The 27,232-nt window shown below is 43.3% G+C and overlaps 1 protein-coding gene and 1 non-coding gene across 6 annotated transcripts in view; one reads left to right on the top strand and one right to left on the bottom strand.

The window, feature by feature from the left end:
• Positions 1-240: 240 nt before the first annotated feature.
• Positions 241-312, top strand: trnac-gca (transfer RNA cysteine (anticodon GCA)). Its single transcript has one exon. It is a non-coding gene; the product is annotated as a tRNA-Cys (tRNA).
• A 3,918-nt stretch (positions 313-4,230) lies between these two features.
• The window catches only part of plxdc1 (plexin domain containing 1), a 67,819-nt gene continuing 44,817 nt past the window's right edge, over positions 4,231-27,232 (bottom strand). For 4 of the 5 annotated variants that reach the window (XM_088622700.1, XM_088622699.1, XM_088622701.1 and 1 more), the window contains 13 exons: positions 25,284-25,450; positions 18,549-18,692; positions 18,130-18,199; positions 16,222-16,344; positions 15,637-15,755; positions 14,458-14,557; positions 14,022-14,117; positions 13,621-13,702; positions 10,650-10,710; positions 10,239-10,365; positions 9,254-9,289; positions 8,054-8,211; positions 4,231-7,035 (listed from right to left, as the gene is read on the bottom strand). In XM_088622700.1, the coding sequence (XP_088478826.1) occupies positions 6,916-7,035; positions 8,054-8,211; positions 9,254-9,289; positions 10,239-10,365; positions 10,650-10,710; positions 13,621-13,702; positions 14,022-14,117; positions 14,458-14,557; positions 15,637-15,755; positions 16,222-16,344; positions 18,130-18,199; positions 18,549-18,692; positions 25,284-25,450 (1,403 nt within the window). In that variant the 3' untranslated portion in view covers positions 4,231-6,915. The remainder of the gene's footprint in view (positions 7,036-8,053; positions 8,212-9,253; positions 9,290-10,238; positions 10,366-10,649; positions 10,711-13,620; positions 13,703-14,021; positions 14,118-14,457; positions 14,558-15,636; positions 15,756-16,221; positions 16,345-18,129; positions 18,200-18,548; positions 18,693-25,283; positions 25,451-27,232) is intronic. The other variant, XM_088622702.1, reaches the window with a different exon arrangement.

Genomic DNA, 27,232 nt, shown 5'->3' with positions numbered 1-27,232 from the left:
AACAGTGTTTATAGCCACAGACAAGGTACCGGTCGCTATGCATGCCCTGAACTGAAAATATTGAGGATCAGTAATGTACGTTTCAGGTAGAGCTAAGACAATATATTCAGTCAGCTCCAGGAGAGTTTAATATTTACGAAGATGGCGTTTTGATATCAAATCCTTACGATAATCTTCCGAGATCGCATTTCATTGCTGCGGCTTTAAATAGAGAGAGAAGACAGCCCTCTACGTAGGAGCGGGGGTATAGCTCAGTGGTAGAGCATTTGACTGCAGATCAAGAGGTCCCCGGTTCAAATCCGGGTGCCCCCTCTTTTTTTTTTGCCCCCCAAAGATTTATGCGGTTATCGCTTTTAAAAACATTTATATCCAGAATAAAACGCAGTACGGTATCTAGAAACAAATTTGATTTTATTGCAGCGCAAAGCTTGAAATCTATTAATACCTGTTATTGGTGGCCGACGGGAGAATCGCATTAAATGAATGAAGTTCAGCGCCTGTGTTTACTGTATGACAGAAATAGGAATTTCCCTTAGAGGTCCAGTCCACTTACCTGGCTTTTCCGCCCTGAACAAAACTAGAATTAAATTCCCAGTTTAATTCGCTTGTTTACCCTTGCATAGTGTGAACACAAACGTACCTAACCCCCCCCCCCGTTCCAATAAAACTATGCAGTGTCGCAATGACCCCTCCAGGAGGTGCCCGAGATCGTCTAGCAAAATGCAGGATAAGGTTGTAAAAGTCTCCCGAGTATTACCGGAGTCAAAAGAAAAAGGGTTAAATTTGACGTGAAGTCCTTTAGGAATTATAATTTATATTATAACGACGACATCTGTACAGGAGTAGGAGGCGGTTAGAAAGCATGGTCTTGGAACAGACCGCTGTGAAGAGACGGAAAGCTGGTTTAGTGAGAGAGAGGGGCATGCAGCCCAGGGAGGAGGAGGAGGGATGACGAAGAGATCTAGAAAAGGATTTAGAGGAAGGCATAGTGGGTCGCAGCAGGAGTAGGTTGAAGTAGGTCAGGTGGGGAGCTGCGTCAGGATGCGTATCTGCAAAGGAACAAGTGATAGGTTCATTCCCCGCTGAAAAGAGAAGAGAGAAGACACAACGTTTCGGCTGTGAGGCCTTCTTGAGCTGCAGAATTGGAAGAAGCCTATTACGTGTTCCTTTGCAGACTGCGCACGCTGACGCAGCTCCCAACCTGAACTAAATGCAGGATACTACGACTTCACCCGCTGGCACGCAACAGCGTTGAAACTAACTTATAAACTCCATGCGCTGTAAAGATCAAGAGGACGACCCAATCCGTCTAAGAGTGGTCAAAGGGTTTCAAAAAGGTTATGGAACTGCGCTGATAATGCAGTATCCTAGCGGACTCTTAACTGCTACCTACAGCACACTAATTCACATCATTGACGACCCCCCGGCCACACAGTACAGCGCTCGCTTTAACGCAGTACTACCAGAAGGAGGCGCTTTCGACCAACAAATGAAAGAACACCCTCACTCCCACCTTCCATAACCACATCCCGAGTAATTCTCAGGGCTCCCAGAACAGGGAACCAAGCTAATTTCAGCTCCCTGGCCCCCTAAACGCCCAAGGCAGGTAACTGCTTATGATGACAATTCCCCACGCACGCTCCTGTACTGAGGAGCTAACAATGTGTACATTGTGTAATGGTCTCAAATGACCTTTTTATTTGCCTGATTTAGCTCAGGCAAAAGCGTAATCCGTTCAGGTTTGGTATGTACAAGGTAGTGCTAATTGGACAAGGATTTTGGCTTTAATACATTTACGCAGCTGTGCAGTACATTTGATTGCACTCAGAATTCAGGAGGATCTTTCCTCAGTTACCCACCTCAAACCTTGTTCTATCTGAGGCTCCCACCTTCAGATGTTTGCGAGAGGGTCAGCAGTGTGATCAAAAATACAGCAGTCCGTGATTGTGTAGGAGCTGCCCTGTGTCGACACTGGGGGGTCTGCAGTACCCCCAGATTGTGTAGGAGCTGCCCTGCGTCGACACTGGGGGGTCTGCAGCACCCCCAGATTGTGTAGGAGCTGCCCTGTGTCGACACTGGGGGGTCTGCAGTACCCCCAGATTGTGTAGGAGCTGCCCTGCGTCGACACTGGGGGGTCTGCAGCACCCCCAGATTGTGTAGGAGCTGCCCTGTGTCGACACTGGGGGGTCTGCAGCACCCCCAGATTGTGTAGGAGCTGCCTATGTCGACACTGGGGGGTCTGCAGAACCCCCAGATCGTGTAGGAGCTGCCCTGTGTCCAGACTGGGGGGTCTGCAGCACCCCCAGATTGTGTAGGAGCTGCCTATGTCGACACTGGGGGGTCTGCAGCACACCCAGATCGTGTAGGAGCTGCCCTGTGTCCAGACTGGGGGGTCTGCAGCACCCCCAGATCGTGTAGGAGCTGCCCTGTGTCCGGGCCGGGGGGTCTGCAGCACACCCAGATCGTGTAGGAGCTGCCCTGTGTCCAGACTGGGGGGTCTGCAGTACCCCCAGATCGTGTAGGAGCTGCCCTGTGTCCAGACTGGGGGGTCTGCAGCACCCCCAGATCGTGTAGGAGCTGCCCTGTGTCGACACTGGGGGGTCTGCAGCACCCCCAGATTGTGTAGGAGCTGCCCTGTGTCGACACTGGGGGGTCTGCAGCACCCCCAGATCGTGTAGGAGCTGCCCTGTGTCCGGGCCGGGGGGTCTGCAGCACCCCCAGGTTGTCGTGCTGTCGACTGGGCCGGGGGGTCTGCAGCACCCCCAGGTTGTCGTGCTGTCGACTGGGCCGGGGGGTCTGCAGCACCCCCAGGTTGTCGTGCTGTCGACTGGGCGTGCCTCTCTTGGCTCAGCCACACCCGTCCGCTCTGATGGACTGTTTCGCTCGGAAACACGTGGGCCTTGTTATAGCGGGAGGATGAAAGACCCAGGGTTTATAGTAGGACAGGAATTTAGTGTGCTTTTTTAGTTTCATGCCTCTGCGGTCATTTCTAAAGACAGTCATTATAATTCTAGTCGTAATCACTGTTGTAGAAAATGGTATTTGTAATGCTAAGCTTTTTTTAAAAATCAGTGATTTCCACCCCTTTAAAAAACATCCACAGATATTTAAGGCTCCCATGAAATGTAGACTAGGGCTATTTAAGTAGTGATTAAAATCCCACTTAACGTTACAGCCATGGAGAGTGAAATCTACAGCATAACAGTGGAATTCAAGAAAAAATAAGACAAGATCATTTCTTTCCCACTGGACTAGATCTGCATTTTTAATATCTTATATCGTTTGATCCTCTCCAAAGTCATGCCGTAGGAAACTAGTATTTGCCAACTGGATGAAGCTACACAGTAAAAACCTAAACAGCACTCACTGAACCAGTTCAAACCCCAGAAAGCTGACACCCTGTTTTTCAATTCAACATAAAAGCCCAATTTGACACTAGGTGCCTATTTAATGAGCAGTGGAGATACTCTAGCTCATTGGTTCCCAGTCCTGATCCTGGAGGGGACCACTGTCTCTCCATGTTTTTGCTCCAGCCAAGTTCTTAATCACAGGCTAATTCATTTCAATATTATGTTTGGGGCATATGTTTCTGTGTTGTATTGTCATTCTCAACTGTGTTTATTATAGATTCACCTATGAAGTTTTTAGTCACAAAGAACGCTCAGCAAGTTCAGGACGTTATATATGCCAAAGTTGGCAGAAACAGTATTCTTGAGGACAAATATTTTTTTTAAATGTGGCCTGAGTGCAGTAACAAGTAGACCGCAAGTCTCTTGTGTCTCTTTTCTTTTCCTTTCAGCATGGAAAAAATCTTCACCTGCTCCTTTGCAAACTGCTGCAAAGCTGCATGCTGACACAGCTCCCTGCCCGAACCAAAAGACTCGGCGAGCAGATCAGTTAAAGGCATCAGCCTGCCCTTGTGATTTACAGCTCAGCTGGATTGAAAACCAGTTTTCTGCCACCCAAATCAAGACCGGCCCGGTGGTCACACGCCCTTGGGGAAGGGAGTTCTCTGAACATGCCAGCATCTCATGTTTCCATGTGGCCGTGTGGTTCCTGCATGTTACCGTACGGATGAGAGAGACTGCCACATGGGCTGGCATGTACACTGTAGTCATGTGCTTGCCAGCTCCAAAAATCCCAAAATTAAGTGATGGATTAGCACCCGATATGCAGAAGGATACGAACAATCACCAGAGCACAACAGACATCACAAAGATGTACTCAATCTTTTTTTTTTAAATCAGGAAATCATTTATTGATTTATTTTCTTAACATATTTACTCTTTTATACAATACTGTTATAGCGGATGAATGTCACTTTGTATCCTTGCACTTTTAATTACAGAGCTCAGATAGTCCCAGCTTGGAGTGCCTACAGAAAGGGCCTCTTCCAGGGGAAACTGCGACCTATTCTTCCCAGCAATGAGCTCTCTGCTTAAAAATAAAATACATCAAAGAATTTGGCTATATATTTTTCTCACATTTTTTCTCTTTATTTCATATTGCCTTAAAGATGTGATATATTCACAATATATTTTTGTGTGTGTGTGTGTGGTTTGAATGTTCACATCCCACTGTGAAACTAAACAATGGTACCAGGCTCCCCCAATAAGACCCTCAGGTGTACATCCCTGTAAGAGGGAGTAAAGAGGTGCAGTAGTCCTGTGATCTTGCACTGTGATAACCAGGAAGTACCATAAGCTCTTAGCTGAATTGCGGCACACTCCTTGTGGTCTGTTCTAATCCAGATCCAAATTAATTATATTGAGCAAGTTAGTTACAGTAGTTATGAGTACCTATAACCCCAGCTCTTCAATATTTTTTAGGATTCAGCATGTTTTGTCAACCCATATATTAATAAAATTGCCAAGCCTAATTTAACCTTCGTGCCGCGGCTCCGCTGTGCCTCCTGACTGAACCGACAGACACCCAGGAGAAACACAAGTCTCTCACGAGTCTTTTAAGCTTTTTTCACTGTTGAGCGATTTTCAGCGCTGGTCACAGGAGTGTCCAAGCCCGGTCCTGGGGGGCCGGTGTGCCCACAGAGTTTCATGCCAGCTCAGGCCTTAATGAACTAAACTAACTGGTCAAGCAGATCAATTTGACAGCTTTTGCTCAGCTCTTCGGGAGCTGCTCTGAGGACCTTTCAGATACGCAGGGTTGGACAGCCCTGGTGTACCAAAATGGAGACAGATGACACTAAGCGGTGAGCAAAGAACCAGCCTCACTCCTGACTCTCGTGTGCCAGCACAGCTTGCCCCTGGCAAGGGCAACCACATTGACGCTGAGCAGCAGAGTTGGAGTGTATTGCGCATTATTGAAAATGAATATCTTGGCAGTGCCCAGGACAGCACTGCCAGGCTACAGGGAGTGCCTGGATACAAGCAGTGTAACTGGGACCTGGACCAGCCATCACCAGTGTCTGAGGCTCATTCTGCTCTACAAACAGAGGCTTTTTAGGAGCAACCATGTAACATCTTCCCTCTGATCAATCTCCAGGAATAAGAAGAATGAGGGCGGGCTGCTTTGTCACAGTACGAGATGAGAATGATGTGGCGCTTGTTGCTCGGTATGTCAGATAAACATGTAGCTCAGACCCTGATGGTTCTCCCTCAGTATTCCCCAGGGGAGCAGAAGGCAATGCTGTTCAACCAAGCTAAAATCAACAGCTCTCATCTCAAAAGTCTCTAGGTTGTCACTGCATTTGTGATCACGTGCATAATACACTTTGCAGAACTCCCCCATTAATATATACATAATATATAGACTGTATATGTCTTTAATAGTATTCCCCTATGACCTGCCTGAAAATTAAACCACACTGATGATTTCAACCTGGAGCGAGTTTAGCACATTCTAATGAAGCAAAAACTCATAGCATGATAATGAATGCTTTGAGATCTGTCTTCTTTAGGATAATACTGATACCATAAGCAACCTTCACCATCCTAGAAATCCTTAAAAACACAATATGGAACTTTTCAGAATATGTTGGAAGAGAAAATCTGGTTCATAACTGTAGAGCTTCAAGTTATAAATGTCATGATTTATCATACACTTTGACAGGATTTGGCAAGCACTCTGAATATCTACAATATTTTTTTTTAATGCTGGTACGATAACCAGTGTTTTCAACTTATTAAGGTCTTATAAAAACTCGACGTACTATTTATTACTTTCAACAGAACCAGTACTGTTTTGAGCAAAGTTTCCATAAAAGATTTCAAAGGATGTCAGTGATAAGAGTAATGTCATAATAAGATGTGAGATTGCAGGTTAAGACAGTGATCAACAAGACACTTCAAAATGCAGATTTCACCTAAAAAAAAACTCAGTTTTATGAAGACAAACTGTACACCAATTGCAGTTATGATGAATAACGTGCATTCCCTTTTTTATCACTAAATAATTTGGCTGACACTTTCATCTGAAGTAATCCAAGTTCGTACAGCTCAGCTTACCAAAGCAATCCATGTACCTTGATCAAGGATTCAGCAGCTGTAACTCCACCTGGGATTCAAACTCACTCCGTTCCAGTTATAAGTCCAGAGCCATAACCACTGCTCCTCACTGCTGCCCATGGTGTGAGTCTCTAGAGGGGAACAGAGGGCTGATTTATAGTGTCTGTTCAATGTTTGCCCATGTGCCCGATTGTAATGCATTTTCTTGCTTGTGGTCATTGGTGTTTTACTTACAGCAGCCCCCAGACGAGAGCTGGGAGTGCCTGAGCGGACCAGTGCAGAGAGAAACAGGGGAGCCCTGAGTCAGGCCCACTGCTGACAGAGAGCAGGATGCTAACTAGGATTGGAACAGGCCCACACTTCAGTCCCGGATCTTCCCTGCATTGGTCCACTTTGTTGTCCGTTACTTGTAGAGCACTCCTCATGCCACACACACCCCTCCTCCTCCTCCTCAGCACTGCTCGGCCTCTATGAAGCCCTCTTTCTCATGACCTCCGACCTCCACCTCGGTGTAGCTCGAGTGACAGCCCTGGTTCCGAAACTTCATGGCTGGCCAATGGTTGGAGCGTCTCTGTGAAATCAGAACAAAATACACACTCAAATGAACAAGATGTCAATTGTTTTGTTTAAAAGCACCAATACCAAATCGCGCTATGTTCCCGATACTTTGTTTGATTTAAAAATGACCAATTTGTTTCTAATTTTCTAACCCAGGTACTGTTCCTGTTGATTAACCAGTGCTCCCTTGGACTGAGCTAAGAGCACATACACACTCTGGTGCTTCAAACAGAATGAGGGATGGATTTTGGCCTATTAGTCACAGATGAGGTTTTGGAATGAACGGAGTAACCCTTCTGAGTGCTGTCACTTTCCTCACTCTCTCCCCGCTGGGACAGGTACTTCGGCTGAGAGCTCCACACCTCTTCAGGGGAACATGCAATGTCGCAATTGTAATGTATTCCCTGTTACTGAAATAAATGACCAATTCTTACATTTGTGTCATACATTTGAGGAGGACAGACATTTGTTTATTGGCAAGGGGAAGAAAACAGAAAAGGGAGTCAGTCACGTCTAATCTGTGGGCTGTCAGCTTTTGCACAGGAAGGCGATAATTTCTTCATTACAATTAGAAATGACAGCTGTGTCTAGAATTCAAGGCGCTGACGCCGAGCTCCTTGATTTGACTGCTGAGGTGGAACTCAGACAATGACAGGAGTCAAGACCAGACCTGCACCTCAATCTGCTGTTTAGTCTCGCCCTGAAGATCACTGAAACTGACAGGCACATACAGGGACAGACAGACTGACTGACAAGGCAGAGAGAGCAAAACACACAAGACAGCTAGACAGAGCGATGCTGTGGTAAACAGAAAAGGGCAAAATATAAACAACCAAGTACAGTATATAATAGACAAAAGAAGACAGAAACCCATTAGTGTGAAAGATTGGCATTTAACTGTACAAGCAACCAGAAAGAGTGAAGGAGAGAAATATGAGCACAGGAGACATAAACACCCAGGAAGACCTAGAAACTGTCTGACAGGCAGAGGAGACCATAGTAAGGACCATCTGGAGGACAGACAGACTAACCTGTATGAGATAGAAAGCAGGGGCAGCCGTGGGATGTGTGTTGATGTAGAGAGCCAGCAGGGTCAGGGCCAGAAGCAGCACCACCGCCGACACCACACCTGCAATGATCCCAGTGTGCACTGGCGCCCCCTGCTGCCTAGGAGGACCTGTCTGCAGGTCTGAGGGAACACACACCGGGTCCAGAGAAAAGAGAGAAGATGGAGGATGAGAAGAAGGAAAGAGCGAGACAGAGGGATAAAATAAGTCATTTGAAGTGCTCTGCAAGCTTTGTGAATAGTAAGAGATTCTTGAGTCATTAAATGTGTTTCAACTTAATTTCTTCAATGCCGGCTTTGTTAAGAAGCCTGTACCGCTGACGTGAATGTAAAACACACTGAGAAGTACAGTATCATTACTATGATTATTTTGATTCATATTCAAACCCTGTTGTGGGTCCCCCTCCTTGAGAGAGCGGTCACGGTGACAGAGACACACAGGCCTGTTTCATCATTCACCTACACAATTCGTTCCCATGCTGGCTACTGGATAATTAGCGGCATGTTTAATCTTCGCTATAACTGGTGCCTGGGGCTTTCTGGAAGAAACAACAGCCAGAGGAGGAACTGGTTGTAAACTCTCCATTAATTTATCATTACTGTGATAGATAACCGTGATAGAGAACTGGGACATATGTTATATGGCGAGTATAAGCTCAGTTTTCATTTGAGGTCTTCTATGAATATTGTCTCATCTTGATGTGGATTTTTATCTCATGCAATGTATGCAAAAATATGAAAAAAACTCTGCACAGCCCCTGCACAGAATATGATATGCAAAAAAGAAAAAGAATAATGAGTAATCTGTTATGTTGAACTTTTTTTCCTTTTTATCACAGTCTTATTTACTGATGTTTCATATGAACCATGATTAAGTTTATTTTTAACACAATTGTAGCATTTTCCGCAATTTGCAAAGGTTGTGTGAAGTTTAGTCCATCAATGAAGACAATGATTTTACACTGATACTTTCTTCACAGACTTTAAGTCTTGGGTGATTACCTTTTAGATCTGTTCATATCAGTTCATTATTTCAAGAGCTATTACAGTACATAGAATAGTTTGAAGAACTGCATGGAGTCAGACTTTGGCCCCTCTGGAAATAGTTATTTGAAATATTTTAACAAAATATTCGTAATAGTAACATCAGCCTCAGGAAACTCACCATTGCCATTGTAATGAATGAGCTGTTTGGTGTCATCTGTGAAGAAACAGGATTTCAATCAGAACAGACAGATGAAATGAAGCACACAGCTCTGTATAAAAATATACTCTGCAGGCCTGCCAGAAAATAGCCATCGCAGGAATTTAAAAAAGTTATCTGTACTGCTTCCATTCTTCCAGATTAGAGCAAGAGAGGAACACTGACAGATCCAAAAGAACAGGGAATGAAAGCAGAATCACAGTGCTGAACATCAAAGACCACTTCACAACACTGAAGGACATGACACCTAGCCTCGTTAAGAGTTTAGATGGTAACAAACATTGATAATGATTATTTTTTTAACACTTTTATCATTAAGGTCTAAGTGAATATTTTTGTTTCTGGTTTCTTTCCATGTTCAGTAGTGTAGAAAGCCAGGCTGCTGAATAGCACAATTTTCCTATTTATTTACCATGCTAATGAATCCCTCTACATACTTAAACTTGTCCCACTTGCCAGGACCGTAAGGTAATCTAAAGTCACCCAGAACGCTGAGAGGACAGCCATTCTAATGTGCACCAGTCCACTACGTGGGTAGATGATACAAGCATCCGTACAGACACACTTCCAGTCAGTCAGGCCACACTTGTAAGGCTGAGCTGGTGCTTCTAAGTGTGAAATTCCCTTCGAACCCCTGCCGGAAAGGGACAAGTGACAATGCAAACCGGATTAAAACTGGAGCACGCAGCACAAGCCCATCTGAACACTGGGGTGAATACACCACTTCCTCACACACCAATCTGCCCCAAACTGGAGTCAAACCTGGCCAAGGTGCCAGGCAGCAGTGTTAACTGCCATGTGTGCCACCGTGCCCCCAGCTGATGACATCAAATACTGCTTTCTTCTTTACGAGCCAGTGACCCACCTCTCCGAGGAACGGGCTGTCCCAGCATGGCACGCGGACGCATTAGGCCGCCGGTGCCACACGAGACACAAGCTTACTTACCTTCGGTGACGGGACTGTCCAGAAGCGTCCCGGGGGAGGGGGTGGGCTCGGACACAGAGGGGTTAACCTGCCCCAGGGAGACGTCTGTCCCCTGTGGGGCGTAATCCTCACACGTCATGTCCTTGGGCTAGAGGGGAGAAACAACACGACGATGTAGCACCAGGTGTCGTTTCAGCCATCTGCCGCAGAGGAGTTTACATCTGGGACTCAGAAGTGCTTTCAGAATAAAGACAGACAGCATTTTTGACCTCCCACTAAAGATCAGATGACACGTAAGACGGTAAGGCAGGTACACTCCTCAATAAATGACAAATATAATGAATAACAGTGACCATTCTGCGATTTCCCCAGTGCTAATATTCTAGAGGGAATCCTAAGAGAAGCCAAAGGGATCTCATGATGGTTCCCTACCTCCTCTGCACAACCATAATCCAGCCACTCCTGCCTGTGCCTGTCAATCCCATCTGAGCACCTGAAAGACACAGATGGACAAGGTGTTTTCAAGGAAACATAGTCATTTAAGCAAAGTCAGTGAGTCAATTTCTGACATCTGAATCTGTATGTTGCAAATTCAACGATTTCCTGCAAAAACTACAGCAGAAAATACACAGAAATCCTGCAAACGTTTGAAGCCCAAATCATTAGTGGTTCCTGTAAGTATTTGGAACATTTTTTAGGAATCCTTTATGTTTCTTGAGAAATGAATCCCGTAGGATCCTGGCATTCCTGGAGGATTCTATTGGGATATTTGCAGGTGTTCTGCAGGTGTACACAGTAGATATGAACATTCTGAAATGCAAACCTAAATGTTATTGTTGAGTTGCAACCCAATCTCCATCCCTGAAACTCACACAGCCACTGAAAAAATCCCACTACCCACACCAATTCATAAAACATTTTTTTGTTTTACAGAAACTTTTTCTTGAACTGTAAGACAAAGCAGAGACACAGCAGAAACTCCAGGGCACTGTGTAGTTTTTGTGTGTAGCATACAAGATATGAATTAAACTAGAGCTAATTTAACTATTAAGACACAGAAAAGCTGAGTACAGACTGGAAATTATACCAACAATCAGCACAATGATAAAGTGAACAAAAAAATTAACTTACACTACATAGTAAAAATGTACTGCGTTAGTGAACTATTTTTAGCACATTACAAAACTAAAAAAATTCAAACAGATGTCGGAAAAGACAAAAAGAGAAAAAGATCAACCTCAGCCATATATGAAACAAACAATACGACAATCACTATAATTAAAGTTTACACATACTTCTTGGGATTACAAAACAAATAGATGTTGCCGATATACAAAGGCAGGTCCCAGAATGTGTACACAACGTATCCTGCACGAACTGCTCGTGACAAGAAGCATAGGTTTTCCGTCTTGGTGAATTAAAAAAAATCCTAATAAGAACGAAAAGATGGACACTCTGCTGTGAAGTCAAACATTAATATCCAGATTGCTCTATTTGCACAGTTTTCCATGAATAAACAGGTCGGGCGAGCAGGCTCTGCTGAATCCCATTTCCCATTCCCTCTCCCAGCTCCTCCTACGGCCTCTTGCACTAATGGGCTAGCGGTATCTAGATTGTCGTGACAGCCTTCCAATTCATGCAATCACTTGTTACTCGTGCCAAAAAAACAAGCTCAACTGTCTCTTTACAGATGTCAGTACAGTGACTGGCAGCAGCCCTTACTCTTGCACCCTGCTTTTAATAACCCTTCAGTCTGAACTTCCCACGGGGTAACAGAATAATACTTTTCCCTATGGTCAAGGGACTAGCTCTAAGCACGCCTATCGGCCTGTTCACTGTACAGAAAGAGACAGGATCTCCATTCTTCATCTGCTTAATTTTCTGTCTTGCAAAACATTAAATTCCTTTTGTAATACGCACTGTTCCTGTTTTGCTTCTGTCTAGATTTCTATTCGCGAGACTGACAAAAAGCTTTAAAGAAAGCAACATTTCACTATTCCTAAACAAGGTTAATATATTATTGGGCTCTGATAAAGCATTATGGTGCCACATTGACCTTTGGGACATCCTAATGGGATGGTTTACGATATAATAGGATCCTGAATAGGATGCTTGACCTAAGTATTTGGCATTATCAGCTAAAAGAGCAAAGCAAAATGCTACAGAACGTACACAACACAATGCACAACAAGTGTGAAAGGGAATGACAGGTGAATGTAGATAATAAAACATTTTGCTCATTAAATTCATTGTGAAGCTCTGTGCATTATTTAGAAAAATAAATAAAAATTTAGAAAAATAAAAATGTTTCCTTTTTTTTCTGATATCGCTAGAGAAACAGGGGGCTGTCTGAAAGGAAAATGATTAATTTCCAGTTTCCACGCAATCGAACTGTTAGTCAAAACCTTGAAAAGAAACTCCTTGCACAAGTGTAAAATGGGTGACATCACCAGGACAGGCTGCAAACAGAATTCCTTATTTATTTTGGCTAGGCCCACATGTGACAACAACACTGTCCAGCTGGGAAGAGTGTACTACAGTGCTTGAGATGAGTGAGTAGACTTTCAGGGTTTTCTGCTTCACAACTTACCTCATTTTAGTTGATGATTTAAAGAAATTCTAACAGATATCAATTTGATGTTCTCACGACATTCTGCTTAGAATTCATTACGTATTTCTGGCTATCTTTTTTTTTCTGGGAGAAAGTCAGTAAAAAAAACAGATCAAAAGACTCAAAGAGCCCTTTGTTCCTCTCAGAAAATTGCTCTATGTTTTGCGGAGATAAGGAGGAAACCTGGGATTTCTTCCTCAAATGCCAGGCAAGAACCTTGTGTTGCTGATTACCTATTGTCCACAGAATGTGGCACTATGCCCAAGGTTATTTACTTATAAACAGCAACACCTCGGTTCTGAGAAGGAAGGGTAACTGCAAAGACCAGGGCCTGAAAACTTCAGCTTTGAAATCTGCAGCTATTACTCACCTCAAGCTGTTTCTCATTTCCTAAATCCCCCTCTTAATCTCTCTCCTGCCATTTACTGACACAGTCCCAGTGCTGAGCTCAGCTCCCAGATCTGAGCAGGTTGATAATAAAGTGCCAAATAATAATAATTCACCCACATTGTGCGTACACACACATGTGCCCAGATAAGGTCACAAGCATATAAACAAATGAACATGCTCTTACAGTAACAAGCAATTTATACATATCCAGCTGACACTCAAGCAAGTACTTTCTCCAGCTCTCCCACACACACATTTACAGTTATTTACATTAGCAAATGTTATAGAACGAAACATGCAAAAACACACAAGACAGCCTTTAAAAAAAGCCATCAATGGCAGGAATGCCCATAATCACACAGTTCATCTGGCCTGTCAATGACTGCCCTTCTGTGCTCTCACCTCTGGATGATGTTGCACCAGCTGCAGCCAGAGGTGAAGTTGGACGAGAGGCAAGACTCACAGGTCTCATGCTGGAGGCAAGCTGGGGACAGAAGCACATAACAGACATGTCAAACGAATGGATACATTACCTCATTACATTAACACATGAATCTAATTGCAATGCCTACGTATTACTATTTTTCCTATCCAATAAGGAAACAACAGTATTTAGGAGGAGATGTGATGGAAACGTGGTTTGAACTGACGGACAGTACTCCATCTTGAGGACAAAATATCTACTCCTGCAAGTTGTGATTGGCCTGTAACTTGCTGTGACAGGTCTGACTGGCTGAAGAGTCGAGACACTGCTGATCTGAGTGGTGACTTCCAGAGATGACTGAGAGCTGATGTGTACTTACTGGGCAGGGGGGTGAACACAAAGGCAGAGCTGTTGGTGATTTTTGATGGGTCCACTTCCACACGGTGATATTCATAAATGGTCCTGCGGCGTGCCTCTGGGGGGAACACATTGTATCACTCTAGATGTGCTCAAATAATACACTGGAACACAGGCTCAATGCAAGACCTGGAGACATTGTTAAATGGCATCCATGTGTACTTTAAAAGATGACAGACAAGTATTTGTAATTATTAAAAATACGTAAGGAGAATCCCACCTTAACTAAATACAGAACATTTAATTTACGTTGCAACAGCAGTATGAATGTTTTGCAGATGGTATCTAGCCAGTGTTTGATTTAGACAGGTGCTCTGTCTCTTCACACCCTTATCAGGAGCCTTTTCAACCTCTGTCCAACCAGTACAAGTGAGAAAGAGCACCCCCTGGTGGTTTACCTGGTGTGTGGGGGGAACTTTGAACTGCCATAAAAGCATCAGAGAGGCCAGCCTTCACAGGATGCTGAGCTGAGCTGATCTCTGCCACGGCCATCGGCACCTGGAGGAGGACAAGAAGCAGAATAAAGGGCTGCTGAAGAAGAGGCATATTTATAATTATTGTTAAAATAATGTGTAATAAAACAATAGTTTTATTGTTTAAATACAATATGAACTGGGCCGCAATGAAAAACCAGATATTTCTACCCATTTGAACATCAGCAGTACCATTCATTATTTGAATGCAGCCTTACAGTATGTAGCCCTCACTCCAGCTACGAATAATGATGTACCAAAATATACAAGTATTTGACTATTTTTTTTCAAAAAGGTTAAGAGCAGCACACACATAAATGTGTAACATAAAAATGTGTGTGTGTTTTATGTTAGGAAAAAAATGATTAGAACAGATTGTGAATGTCGGTAAAAAAACGTGACTGTGTTGTGTTCTGTGCGCTACTGTGAGCAGTTTTAAGCTGCGCTAGACGTTAAAAGACACCACTGCAGTGTTGTTTTTTTGGATTGTTTTGTACTTTTGTATGACTGGTCATCCGTAAAACGCTACACTGTCACCCACAGTGAAAGAAACTGATGATGATGAGGAAGACGGAGGAGGAGGGATGGCGCAAAAAAATTAGTTTCAGAGGGGGAGAAAGGGAGGGAGGTAATGAGAGAGAAATCAATGAGACAGATGGCGGCTGTCAGTCACACATCAGTAGTCAGGCTGAAGATAATGGAACCAGGAAACAAGGCAGACACAGCTGGGGAGCAGTAAATGCTGTGGGGGTGCATTCAAGAGATAGAGATAGTTTGCTAGCCTGTGTGAAAGACAGCATGTCAGCTTTCACAGTGAGTGTGCGTGGGGTGTGTGCTCATACAGAACTGCATTGCCTTGCCTTGCACGTTTCTAACTAACCTTTCTATTGCTCAAGGGGATAACCTGAGCTGTATCTTCATCTAGGAAGCAGTGGGCCGGGGGGGGGGGGGTCTCGGCCTGCTCAAAGCAATGCATGAGTACTGATCAACACTCAATTATAATCAATACATGATTGTGTGTTGCAGCTGGCGATGCGGGCCCTTGAGCCGAGTATGAGGTTCCTGCTGGTCAGGGTGTTTCCCCGGTAACCCCGAGTGACTCACGTCTTTGTAGCTGAAGGTGATGGCCCCCGTGCTGTGCAGTGCCGCCTGGAAGGTGAAGGCTCCCTCAGTCTCTCTGCCCTGGAGACGTACTTTATCCCACTGGACCACAAACACCGTCCCTGAGAGAGAGCACACGAGACCAGGCCATGGCCCAGACTTCAGCAAGGCAAATAAATAAACACACTCGCCTGATTCACGACACAGCAGCCAGGTACCTGCAGGCTTAGTCAAATGCCTCAAAAATATTTTTTATTGTCACAACACGTATGTGAAGGACGCTGTTGACATAACCCTTGAAAAAGACTTGGGAATCATCCGGCTACAGCGCCTCCAAGTCTGGCTTCACAAATCTGGTGTCTGAAGAATATCATCCCTTCTGTGAAGGACAGATATTGGACCCGTTCTGATTTCAGATCGTTTTGCATCCTCCGGTATTCGTGTCCTAGTTAATACTCATTAGACAGAAGCTGTTAGTCTTAATGTGAATCAAAATCCACATTAGGGCTAACGGCACAATTCACAAGTATAAAACATATGACGCTCAAACACTAGGAAACTACCTGAGACCTTCAATGGGACCCTCACCATTGTCACAGTACTGGACTGTGGAATTTCTGGAGTAGCTGGGGTCAAAGTTGGCCATGAGAGGCGCGATGTACTGTGTTGCTGTCAGCATGCGGTGCGTGATCTCCCCAGTGAAGATGAACCCTAAAGGGGAGAAAGAGGTCAAAGGTCAGAGGCCTGCCGCTCCAGAATCACTGCTCTCTTCTGTGGCAGGGCTCCCCAGAGCCTGTCCTCAAGAACAACAATCCGGTAGTTTATGTCAACATCTTGTTTATAGATCTGTTCTTTTAGTTGTAACAAAGAAGGTTGAAGTAGCTCAGCTGAGGCCTGATCAGACCAATTGGCACTGGAGAGGGAGAGACCTGCTTTACCCTCCCGAGAGGCCTTCAGCACAGACTTGGCTTCCACTTCTGATTTCCCTGTGAAGGATATTGGTGTACAAACACTTCTGTGTTAAAAGATTCCTCAAGAAAGGTGAAGGAATTTAACCACACAAATCTCCACCGGGATGCACAATGGTTTATTGCTATTGATAGGCTTAGGAGCAAGTACTTCCATGTGCATGTTAAGGGATTACATAGCACAAAGTCAATACATTCTTTATGTATTCGCCATTGTTTCTGAATCAACCACATTAGATTGTCCACTAAGAAAGATTATTGCTGTAAATTAGTGAATCGAGTGGAGGAATGCCTTCACTGTAATAGTTCCTAGGGTTTAAGAAACATTTAAAGTGTGTTAAATGTAAAACTATACACAATATTGTTTCTTATTGTGACTCAAGACATGGAAAATTTGAACAAAATTAAATGTAATGCACATCGGAAAAAAATAACTGGAAAAGGGAGGGAACAAGTTTCCATCAGTTCTTATTTAAAATGATCATTAGGTACAATTCTGTTAGATAAACACTTAGAGTGTGGACACTCTATCAGGTTATTTGCACACTGCACATATTCAAATTGAGGTGTTTCAAATGTAATACACATTCCTTTACACAGTAGGCTTACAAAAATACTGACACCACTTACAACACTGCAGTGCAGCGCTTGCATGGTGGACTGAAATCATGCTCAAGAATTAAATTGTTTTCTGTGGGTATAGGGGTCCTGGTCAGTGCACTGACAGCCAGGTACTTTTGAACGAGCTGGAAGGATTGAGAACAGGGTGTTTGTTCTGTAAGAAAGCTTTCCAGCCTCATTAGGGGCTCCACATTGGACACAATCTGCTCTGCTGTTTATCCAGCCCTGATGGAATGAACAACACGTGCACACATGGGTTCAACACCAAAGCCAAGCTGTGGTTTTATAGCACACTGTGTCTGGTGATCATGACTGAATATTAAGTTTAATTAGCTGATAATAGGAGGCGGGGCTCTGGTATTTTGGTGGTTTACAAACACAATATCAAAAATCAAAATCCAACACAGCCAAAAAATTGCTCTGGGTTCCATTACTCCACAGTAAATGCAAATAATCCTGAATACAATTAGTCACGAAAAAAGAAAACAAAAGTAAAAAAGCTAAGCATTTGAAATCGCGGCTGACTCAGGCACGCACGCCACAGAGAAGAGGCATGGATGATTAATAGTTCTATAATTTCAATCAGCAAGAAGCGCAGAAACAGGACTTCTTGAAATATACACCAAGTTTTTAACTCACACTAGGCTGAACCCATAAAAAACAAATTACCAGACTAAGAGAAACTAATATATCCTGTTTACTTTAAACGAGAAAAAAGAAAAACTAAACAAGAAAATTTAGATAAATACATTTCAAGCACAGCTCATATTATCTTACTCCTAAAAACGTACTGAGAGGTATTCTGAGTTTTTCTTGTTGGGCATTAACCTTTTCTACTCTGAAATGTCAAACCACAGCCACCATTACTGTGCGGTACATTTCGTCACATCCCTGTGCAACAGCTCACCTCCAGTTGCTATGGTAATCTGCCTCAGATAGTGTCCATAGAAGGGGAAATCAAAGGACAAGGCCACACGCTGGAAAGCAGAAGAGGGAGAGGAAAGGAGAGAGAAAAAAGTGTTACATCGCTGTGTGGGTATACGAACAGGTTGTGTCTAGTCGGTGTGACACGTTCCCCCTTCATGCATCTTGCTCGCCAAGCACGCTGCCAAAGACTGAAACTCCTGCAACCACCACAGATGTGTTTTGTGTCCCATGTGCTTAGCCTGTTTGGTGTCTCGGGTGCAGGTGTGCACACCCGTGCGCAGGTGTTGCACTGAGAACTGTTCTCGGCTGTACTGATGCTGGTGCTCTGTCCGCCGGCGGTTTGTGCGCGGCGTGTCGGTGTTCCGCCGCGGCGTCACTCGCGCAGGCCCGCGTGCTCACCGCTGCCTGGCGGTGCGTGTTGGACAGGATGCCATGGACTCGCACTTGGCTGTGCTCCGGCAAGGTCATGTCAACCCAGAGCTCGGCCGTGTGGGGGTCTCCGGGGCCGAAACTGCGCCATGAGTAATACCGCTGGGAGTCCTCCTATCACACGGAAAGATACAGAGGGGCTGTTAGCACATCATTTAGAGACACCGTCAACAACAAATATGTCAGAGGCAGAAACGCACACACCCACGGAAAGCTAAAACGTAAAGCTTTCAGTTATTTTAGGCCTGTTCCTCCTCTGATGGCACATTGAGCCACCAGCATGGGGAAGTGTAGAGAAATAAAATGCATTATTAATATCTTGTTCAGTTCGAGGTGACAGTGAAGAATGGTATGTGGGAGGTAGCTCTGTTAAGTGGAGCAGTTTATGGTAGTTCGAAGACTTTAACTGCTCTGGTTTCTCTTTGTATGACACACATTCTCTGCCTGGCCAAGGGATATCCAGATTATCGCTTGAGAACACCTCTTTCAAAGCTGGAGCTGTTTCCTTAATCTGAGACAGGGCCTCCTTCCCCCACTTTTCATAGCACCTGTGTCCTTTGGTTTCATATCAGCTGACCTCCCAGGGCCCCAGTGAGACCCGGCTGTAAAAGCTATTACCAATATCTGTATATATATTAAAAAAAGGCATTTGTAAGTTGCCTTGGAGAAGAGCATATGCCGGATAAATGAATAATAATGTTAATTCAATTATGGGTTCAATGAAGAGCCTGAGAGCTCAACTGGAATGAAAACCAGCAGACACTGGGCTGCAGGGAAGGCATGTGTGGTTTATACTATGCAATGTGCTCATCTTACATGTTACTGGACTGGCTGGGGACCATGCTGCACTGTTAACCTGTTAACCTCATATTGCAAGGAAAGATGCTACACATTGATCGAAAGAAGGTTAGAGCATGGATATCAATGCAAGGCACTTAGGAGGAAAGCAATTACTTCCCAGATCCCCTGCCTACACATACAGTACACTGGATTAAACAAAAAAAACAACGGGCTGAAATGACAGGGCCAATGCAAATCTGTTTTCAATCTGTAATGTATTAGAACAAGAAAATTAAAATTACCCATGTACGCAATACGGGATATGCCCGAACAGACGCACTTCTATTGAGACAGAATGAATTTTATAACCACCTGGTATGAAACAAGACATGTTTGTTCAGTTAATTCAATTTAAGACCCACAGCAGGTTTTAATTTAAGAACGTACAATACACTCCTCCCTCCCCTGAATCACTGTACAGTACATGCAATGCTGGGAAAGCAGTAGGCTGAGATGGCTTACCAATCACTGAAGGGGAGGAAGGAGAGAATGAGTGTGGCTACAGGGAGCAGGGTGGGCACACCGTGGCCGAGGGAACGAGAGGACAACGCTGTGGTTTTACACTGAAAGCACATTTCAGAGTTTCACTGACTCTGTTTAGGAATATGACACAGTTGCTGGAGCTGAGGGACGGCTGACTTAAAGTTGAGGACTCCAGAGCAATGAAGATCATCGGGGCGATTATCTCTTACTGAAAGTTATGGGCTTCGCTGCAAATGGCTCGGTAAAAAAAAGGCTTCCCATTTAATATTTTTCACAACCAAAACTCGGAACAGCTGCTAAGAAATCTACTATCCACTCATAATTTTCAGAAATAATAGTTCCAAGTGCCAATGCTTTATAACAGGGTTACACGGATTCCATAACTCAAAAACAAAAAGACACTAAACAAGAGGCCCCAACGTTTAGAGCAAACACAGGCAACTGTTTGTCAAAGGGATTATTTACAGTTCCTTGGATATTTTTTAATTTTTTTCTAAAATGCTAAATCAATGTTAATGTAACTGTGGTCAAAGACATCAATATCCACTCCTACGCAGAAAAAATGGCATTGGTTTCCTGTAGTTTTTATTTAAGTCATTTATGGTGCTTTTCATTCAAGTCTTGCAAACCTTAAAAAAAAGTTTTTGCAAAACACTCTTTGTCAAAGTCTTAACATTTGGCACAGAATGTAATGGAGTCTGTTAATAACAATCGAAGTTTTTTGTTTGCAGCAGGAAAATGCAATCAATTCCACGATTATATACCTCACATGACGCAAATTGAAAACGATGGGTTTAATCACCCATTAGATCTTAATCATAAATAAAAGAGGCCAAAAGGCGGATTCCCAGTTGCTGCAGAGAAATGAAGCACATCAGGGAAGGAGATCATGAAAGACATGGGTGTCTGCAAGAGTGGTGGGAGGATTGAACACCAAAGGGGAACGTGCACTTGTAATCCATCAAACGTGCTGCAGTCAGCAATAGTCGACCGCGTGACAAACTATAGTCTAACGACAATGACAGACGTTCAGCAGAGGTTACAGCTTATTTTGAGCAAACCCACCAAGACAGCAATCATTCAAATTCACTTGTGGGAATGAGAATGCATAAATAATCAGATCTAATCTCTGAATTCTGTTCCAGTGTAGTTGCAAGTGCAGTTTTAGTGTCATTCAATTCCTGCATTCTTAGCTGACAAAATTCTATTCACCTACAGAACTGGTGACCAAGTGATAATCTGTACAGCTCAACAGGAAGCTGCTATAGAGGATATGGTGGCTTATAACAATAGCAGGTGTACAGCAAGCCTTATTAAAGAAACACTGATAAGATAAAGAAGATGAGGAGCCAGAATGGATAAATAAGTCCGTCTGCATGCGTTACAATCACCTGTATATAACCATATGATGTATACGTATATCTTTACTTTATATTATGAGAGATACAGTTTTGTTGTACAGAAAATAGGAGATACTGCATGTGTATGAAGCTGGTTTCATTCTGACCAAACTAAAGAGATGCAGGAGGAATATAAAGGAATGGTTTTGCTTTCCATTTCTCCACCAGTGTCGAATACAACACCAGCATGCCTGTTTGTATTTTTTCATGTCATGGCCTTGTAACTATTGCACATCTACTTCTCAAGAGAACTACTGGTGGGGCCAGATCTGACAACGGTGTTGTAATTTGGGACAGTGTTACCTTCTGTCAACTTCAGTTGTGAAGCTCATACGCATCTCTCATTAGTGTTCCTCTCACCACTCCGTCCTTTCCTGAAACCTGTGCATGTGGAGTTTTTCTCTGTCCGGATAATGAAGGTGCATGACCATCATGCTGATGACCGGATGACACAGCTCATGGGTAAATGAATGCTACCTCTCAGACCATTACCACTGACACCTGTCAAGAACAATTTCGTCCTACAAGACGGCTCGTTTTGAGACGTACTGCGAGGGAGAATATTTGATCCAGTGCTGATGAGACCATGTGACCTCACAGAAATCAGAGGCCAGATACAGAACAAACAAATCGTTATGTCTGAGTTACCGTTTTCACTGTGTTTCTTTGTTTATTTCCCTTCACTGTGTTTCTTGGAACAACTGTCTGTCTTCACGAGTCCTATGATTTAGTGTTAGCAGGTACCTCTGAAAAATGGAAAAAGTAATAAATGACTTTTGTGCTGCAATAGCAGCTCTCGTTGTCCGTTTAAAAGTTGGCCACTGTCTGAGTTGTCTTAGGGGTTCACTAAAGAAAATGTATGTAGCTCTTACCACAAATGTTACACGCTTGTATAACTACAGACAACATGGTTTTGCAAAAGTACAGAGCCGTTTAGTTGTCATTTGAGAATCAAATTATCAAAATTTGTAATTTGTCAGGTGCTTCACAATTGTTGTTTCCAGTGTAGCATATTCCGAACGAAGGGATGAATGTCATCAGAATGTGTTTTTAAGGAGCTTCCTCCTGCTGTCCAATAAAGTAGGCAGAAGTGCCTGCTTTGTAGAATTAACGTACAACTGTCAATATATGTTTGTTTGCGTAAACGGATGCTTATGTCATTAGTTTGCCCCTGTACTTGTATTTTGCACATGCATTGTGAATTGATGTGTGTGTGAAGGAGAACTGCATGCTTGTGTTGTTCATATGCGCTGCAGTGTACATGTAAGAGAGTTGGCTGTGTGTACTTTCGTACTGGTCCATGCACACAGGCGATCATGTGAATGTCTGTGACGGTGTGCACGAGTGCTTCACTGTGGTAATCAATGGAGGCAGCCAGCCAGGCAGGGTGAGTCAGAGGGCTGAGGGTAGTGTCGGCTATCAAAGCTCCAGTTTGACTCCCATCCATGGGCCTGGTTTGGTTTTCCTCTCCCCAGTAATTGATATCAGCGGGAGGGATTAGATCAGAGCCCTGCTGGGCCCCAGCTTAGACACCAGACCTGCCAGTCACACACTGCGAGCTGACGTGTGGAAACATTGCTATACCCCATTTCTTCATTAATCAGAGCATTTCAACACTGGACACGTGGCCAAAGTACTCATTTGCAATGGATTTCTGCAGTCACACACAGTTCACCATCAGTGCATGAAAACAGTGTCCCACAGAAGTGATTTTTTTTTATTTATTGCAGTTTTTATTCAATCCATTTAACCACTATGAGTATTCAAAACACTGTTTCAAATGAAATTAGACCACAGATTTTTCCAATGAGGATAAAAATGAAACTAGCACATAAGTTGTTATTTAAGATAGACAAATGGACCACTAAATAAACCTCAACAATGGTATCAAGTGCTTGTAAAAAGGATTTTTTTTTACCTACTATCAGATGAGAAATAAGAGTTTCTACAAAGAGTGCAGATGAATCTTACAACTTGTGTACTGTTGGGTTTTGTCCGGTTAGCACCACTCCACTTATTTTTACTAACGGTCTTGAATAGGAACTTATCAGAGTTGTAGAGCAGAGCTAGACCAAATAGGGCAATTTCCTTTTATGTAAAAAAAAACCCATGCAAGAATAACCAGATCTTTATCTTTACAGCAATGTTTTTCATCACATGCACTTTACGTCCAAAATTGGCTTCCATTCTGCCATGCACAGATGGTACAGTGTCTTAAAGGGGTCACCTTTAAAAAAAAAAAGTAATATCTGCACTGCCCCATTACCTTAGTGTAATTGAATGCATTGAAAACAGACTGCTGTTAAACACTTGCACTGACTTAATGAACTGAGAACTGTAATAAGCACAAGCCACGTCTAGCACAATTTTGGCCATCAGTGGCTAAGTCACAGATTAGCTGGGAGAAATTTTAGTTTTACACAATCATTTCACACTTAAAACTTGAGGATTGTAAACAGAGGTACTGATGTTCACAATACACGCCAAATGTTCAGGCAATCTGCCTCCTTGTGTTTTTTTATTTTGCTAGAATACGACACATAGAAAAATGAACTACCATAACACATATACATTTTGCTGTATGTCCAGCTCATAATAAATAATATAATACATTTATGATTTTGAGTTTTGGCTTTTTGTTTTGTAGATTGGAATTTTATAGCTGATAACACATGACACCCAATTCTTTAAAAGTATAATTACCTACTGTAGAAAACACCTTGGAGTCTGGTTAGAACTATTCCAATTATGCATTTAATTAAAAAATTAGGCCCCGTATGTACATGATAACATGGTTGCATCAAAAACTAGAAGACATTAGACCCTCCGGCAACTGAGTTGCTGTGTTTGAGACTTTTGGTCTACATTGACACTGTTTAATATGAGAACAGCATTAAGCTCGCAAGTCTAGTATTGGCACACATTTCAGGAAGCTTGTACTTTCACCTGGTAGCATTCTTATCCCTCTATGTTGACTGCGCTGGCCAGGATACATGAAATGTCCATAATTTAAGCATTTAATTAAGGCAGTAAGTATACTGCTGGCAATTAGTAGTGAGTAATGTGCATTTAATTGGCACATGCATGCTGGGAGCACAGCAAGGTGAATCTACAGTGTGTTGAGAACCAGGGGGAGCAATGCTGTTCCTGCTGGCAGACTAGGACTTTTTGTCTGTCAAGCCACAGTGAGTCTAACACTCAAGATTTACGCTTGTTTATAATTAAAGTTTGTAATTACATTTACACTGTAATAATCAAGTTGTTTTCTATACTGTAGTTTAATGAGTTTTTTTCTCTCCACTCTGCTGAGATGCACAATCCTAACTCTCTTACAGCCTGTTCATTTACTTCTGCTTTGCTTACCATGCTTTCATGAATGGGTGTTGCACCAGATGAAAGCAATGCAAAAAACTGAAAAGAATAGGATAGAGAGAAAGACGGCAGCAAACAGAAACTGCCCAGCTTCCTCATAAGCAGTTGCCAATGTACAGACACTTGTTTTCTCTGCTTCCCACGCAAAGAAATGTCCCACTCTCAGACAGATAACTCTCACTCATCATCCAAGCAGCTCTGGGTAACAGAATCCTCTCTACACTGGCAGACTGTCACATCCACAGCACAGACTAGATCTGGGATGTCTAGTTTGCCGACAGGTTTTCATTCCAACTCAACTCATAGTGACCTAAATCACCTCGTTATTGGCTTAGCTCGACTAATTCACCAACTTCTCCCAGCTTTTTAGGCACGGTTGCATTAGAGAGACTTCCAAAATACCAGCCCTCCAAGACCAGAGCTGTGCCACTTACATGGAAATCCTGCAGAGACACAGGCCCTACATGACTAAGAGTTGGACCATCCTGGTCCAGACCTAATGGATCTGCAGAGTCAGCCGTTCTCTGCAGAAAAATGCCCGTGACAGAAAAACACATACGCACGCACACACACCCATCTCCTCTGCTCAAGCACACACTCCTCTTCTCACCACTACGCGTGTCATGTTGTCGGGCAGCGTGTCAATGGCTAGGCCGCCACCAAGGTGTTCCCGGCTGGCTCTGGTCCTGTCTGGATGAGTGAAGAAGCGAAGGTCTCTCCTCATCCTCCTTGGCTCCAAGAGCTCCTCCTGCTCCGTAGCCATAGCATACCCAAAACCTGCAGGACAAAGCGCAGCAGTCAGTCCCCATCCACCCAGTGAGAGACCCTGTTACAGTGTGCCTGCCAGAAGAATGAAAACGGGGCAGGACCTCACCAGCCTTTCAATGCTGGAGGGCGGCTGTGGGTGTGAATCTTAATATTAAGAGCAAGTCAATACCATCTGTCATCCTCAGACAGATTAAAGAGACTAAGTTATTTGTGCCCGAAGTGAGAAGATGATGTAAAGGTTTGATTCAATGTATTCAAAATCCCAAAAGGCATTGGCCAGGTCAAATCAATCACTACTTCAAGACAAGCGTCAACATAAAAGCACTTCTTTTTCTGTAGGTGACTGTGGGAGACAGGAAAGAACTTCTTGGCGATGTGGTAGAAACTGACTCCAGGATCCTTTAAGAGAAACACTGATGGAATTCTTAGATCAACTAAGTACAACCAAGCCTTGTTGAATCTGTTCTGTACGACTTTATAACCGATTCTGTTTTGCCTTTTACAAGAAATACAAAGCAGCACCTCCAGGTTCAACAGCTTTTGAAAAGGATTCTCAAATATGGGTAAGAAAAATACTGTTGCACCACAACACACTTCCAGAGAGCAGACAGACAATTTTGCTTTTATTTGCTTTTGTCCATTTACCTCCCGTCTAAATGTTTTGAGAAAACTTTAGAAAAAAGTAAATTGAACAAAAATGATTAAAAGAAAAAATCAGAGAGCCATGAAAGACACATACCTAGAGCTACATTCAGATGAAACAAGCATATTATATATATATGCTGATCAGGTCTGTTTGAAGAAAACTAAAAGAAGAAAAAAGGGACTAAAAAATAATGTTAGCAAGCAGTTTCAAATTATTTTAATGCATGAGTGAGTTGCAGTTATAGATGTACTTTTACCCCATGGAGAAAATGGCTGTATTTCTTGGTTTTTACATTCGCAATAATATTGTCATAAATCTGCCTAACAGCAGCTTCTGAGCTACTACCTCGATAGCAGTAAAACACAGCCTCATATCTCAGCTCTCCACACACATAAATCCAGCAAACACAATAGGGAGGTTTGGGTCCTAACTGAAGATTGGGGATTTACCAACAAATGCAGTTGCACTTTATGGAGAGTTTTTTATCAGAGCCCGGGATCACAGAGTGCTTCGCAATAAATGCCCCCAGTTGAAGAAGCAATCACATGGCACGGAGCAGACTCCTCTGGGGAGTACACAAGAGCCAATTTGTCACAACACACACAGGACCACAGCCAGAGCACTGGAACGGCTCAAATGAAGATAAGAGAAAGAAACTGTATTAAACCTAAATTAAATTAGAGAGCCAGATTTTCATTAGCCTGTATTGGTTTTTGTTTTAGGAACATTGGTTGGGACCTTGTTTTAACATGTCATACTGTATAAAAGATATCATTTCCAGTCCTATTAAGCATTACCTCCTGCTCTTGGGCATTGATTTGGATTTTCTGATTGAGAGGAAAGAGCTCCACCTCCCAATCTACTAATGCAGACTCCTGAAGCATGAGTTTCCCACTTCAAAGCTCATCAGGACCACCAGGTTTATACCCAATACTGATTCTCCGGGCTAGACAGTTGGAAGAATATCATTGAACTAATGTCAGATAACACCCATATAAGCATTGAGGTTGACTGACAACCAGCAGAAGCCATTGCGAAACTGTTCAAACGCACACTGACTTTACAAGCACCACATCCTGTATCTGGACCAGACTGGTCAGATAACAAACACATTACCTTGCAGTTACGTGGTACAGCACACCGTT

This window comes from Lepisosteus platostomus, chromosome 28, assembly GCF_059453375.1.
Source record: "Lepisosteus platostomus isolate fLepPlt1 chromosome 28, fLepPlt1.hap1, whole genome shotgun sequence".
NCBI lineage: Eukaryota > Metazoa > Chordata > Actinopteri > Semionotiformes > Lepisosteidae > Lepisosteus > Lepisosteus platostomus.
This window is presented reverse-complemented; position numbering and strand designations above follow the sequence as displayed.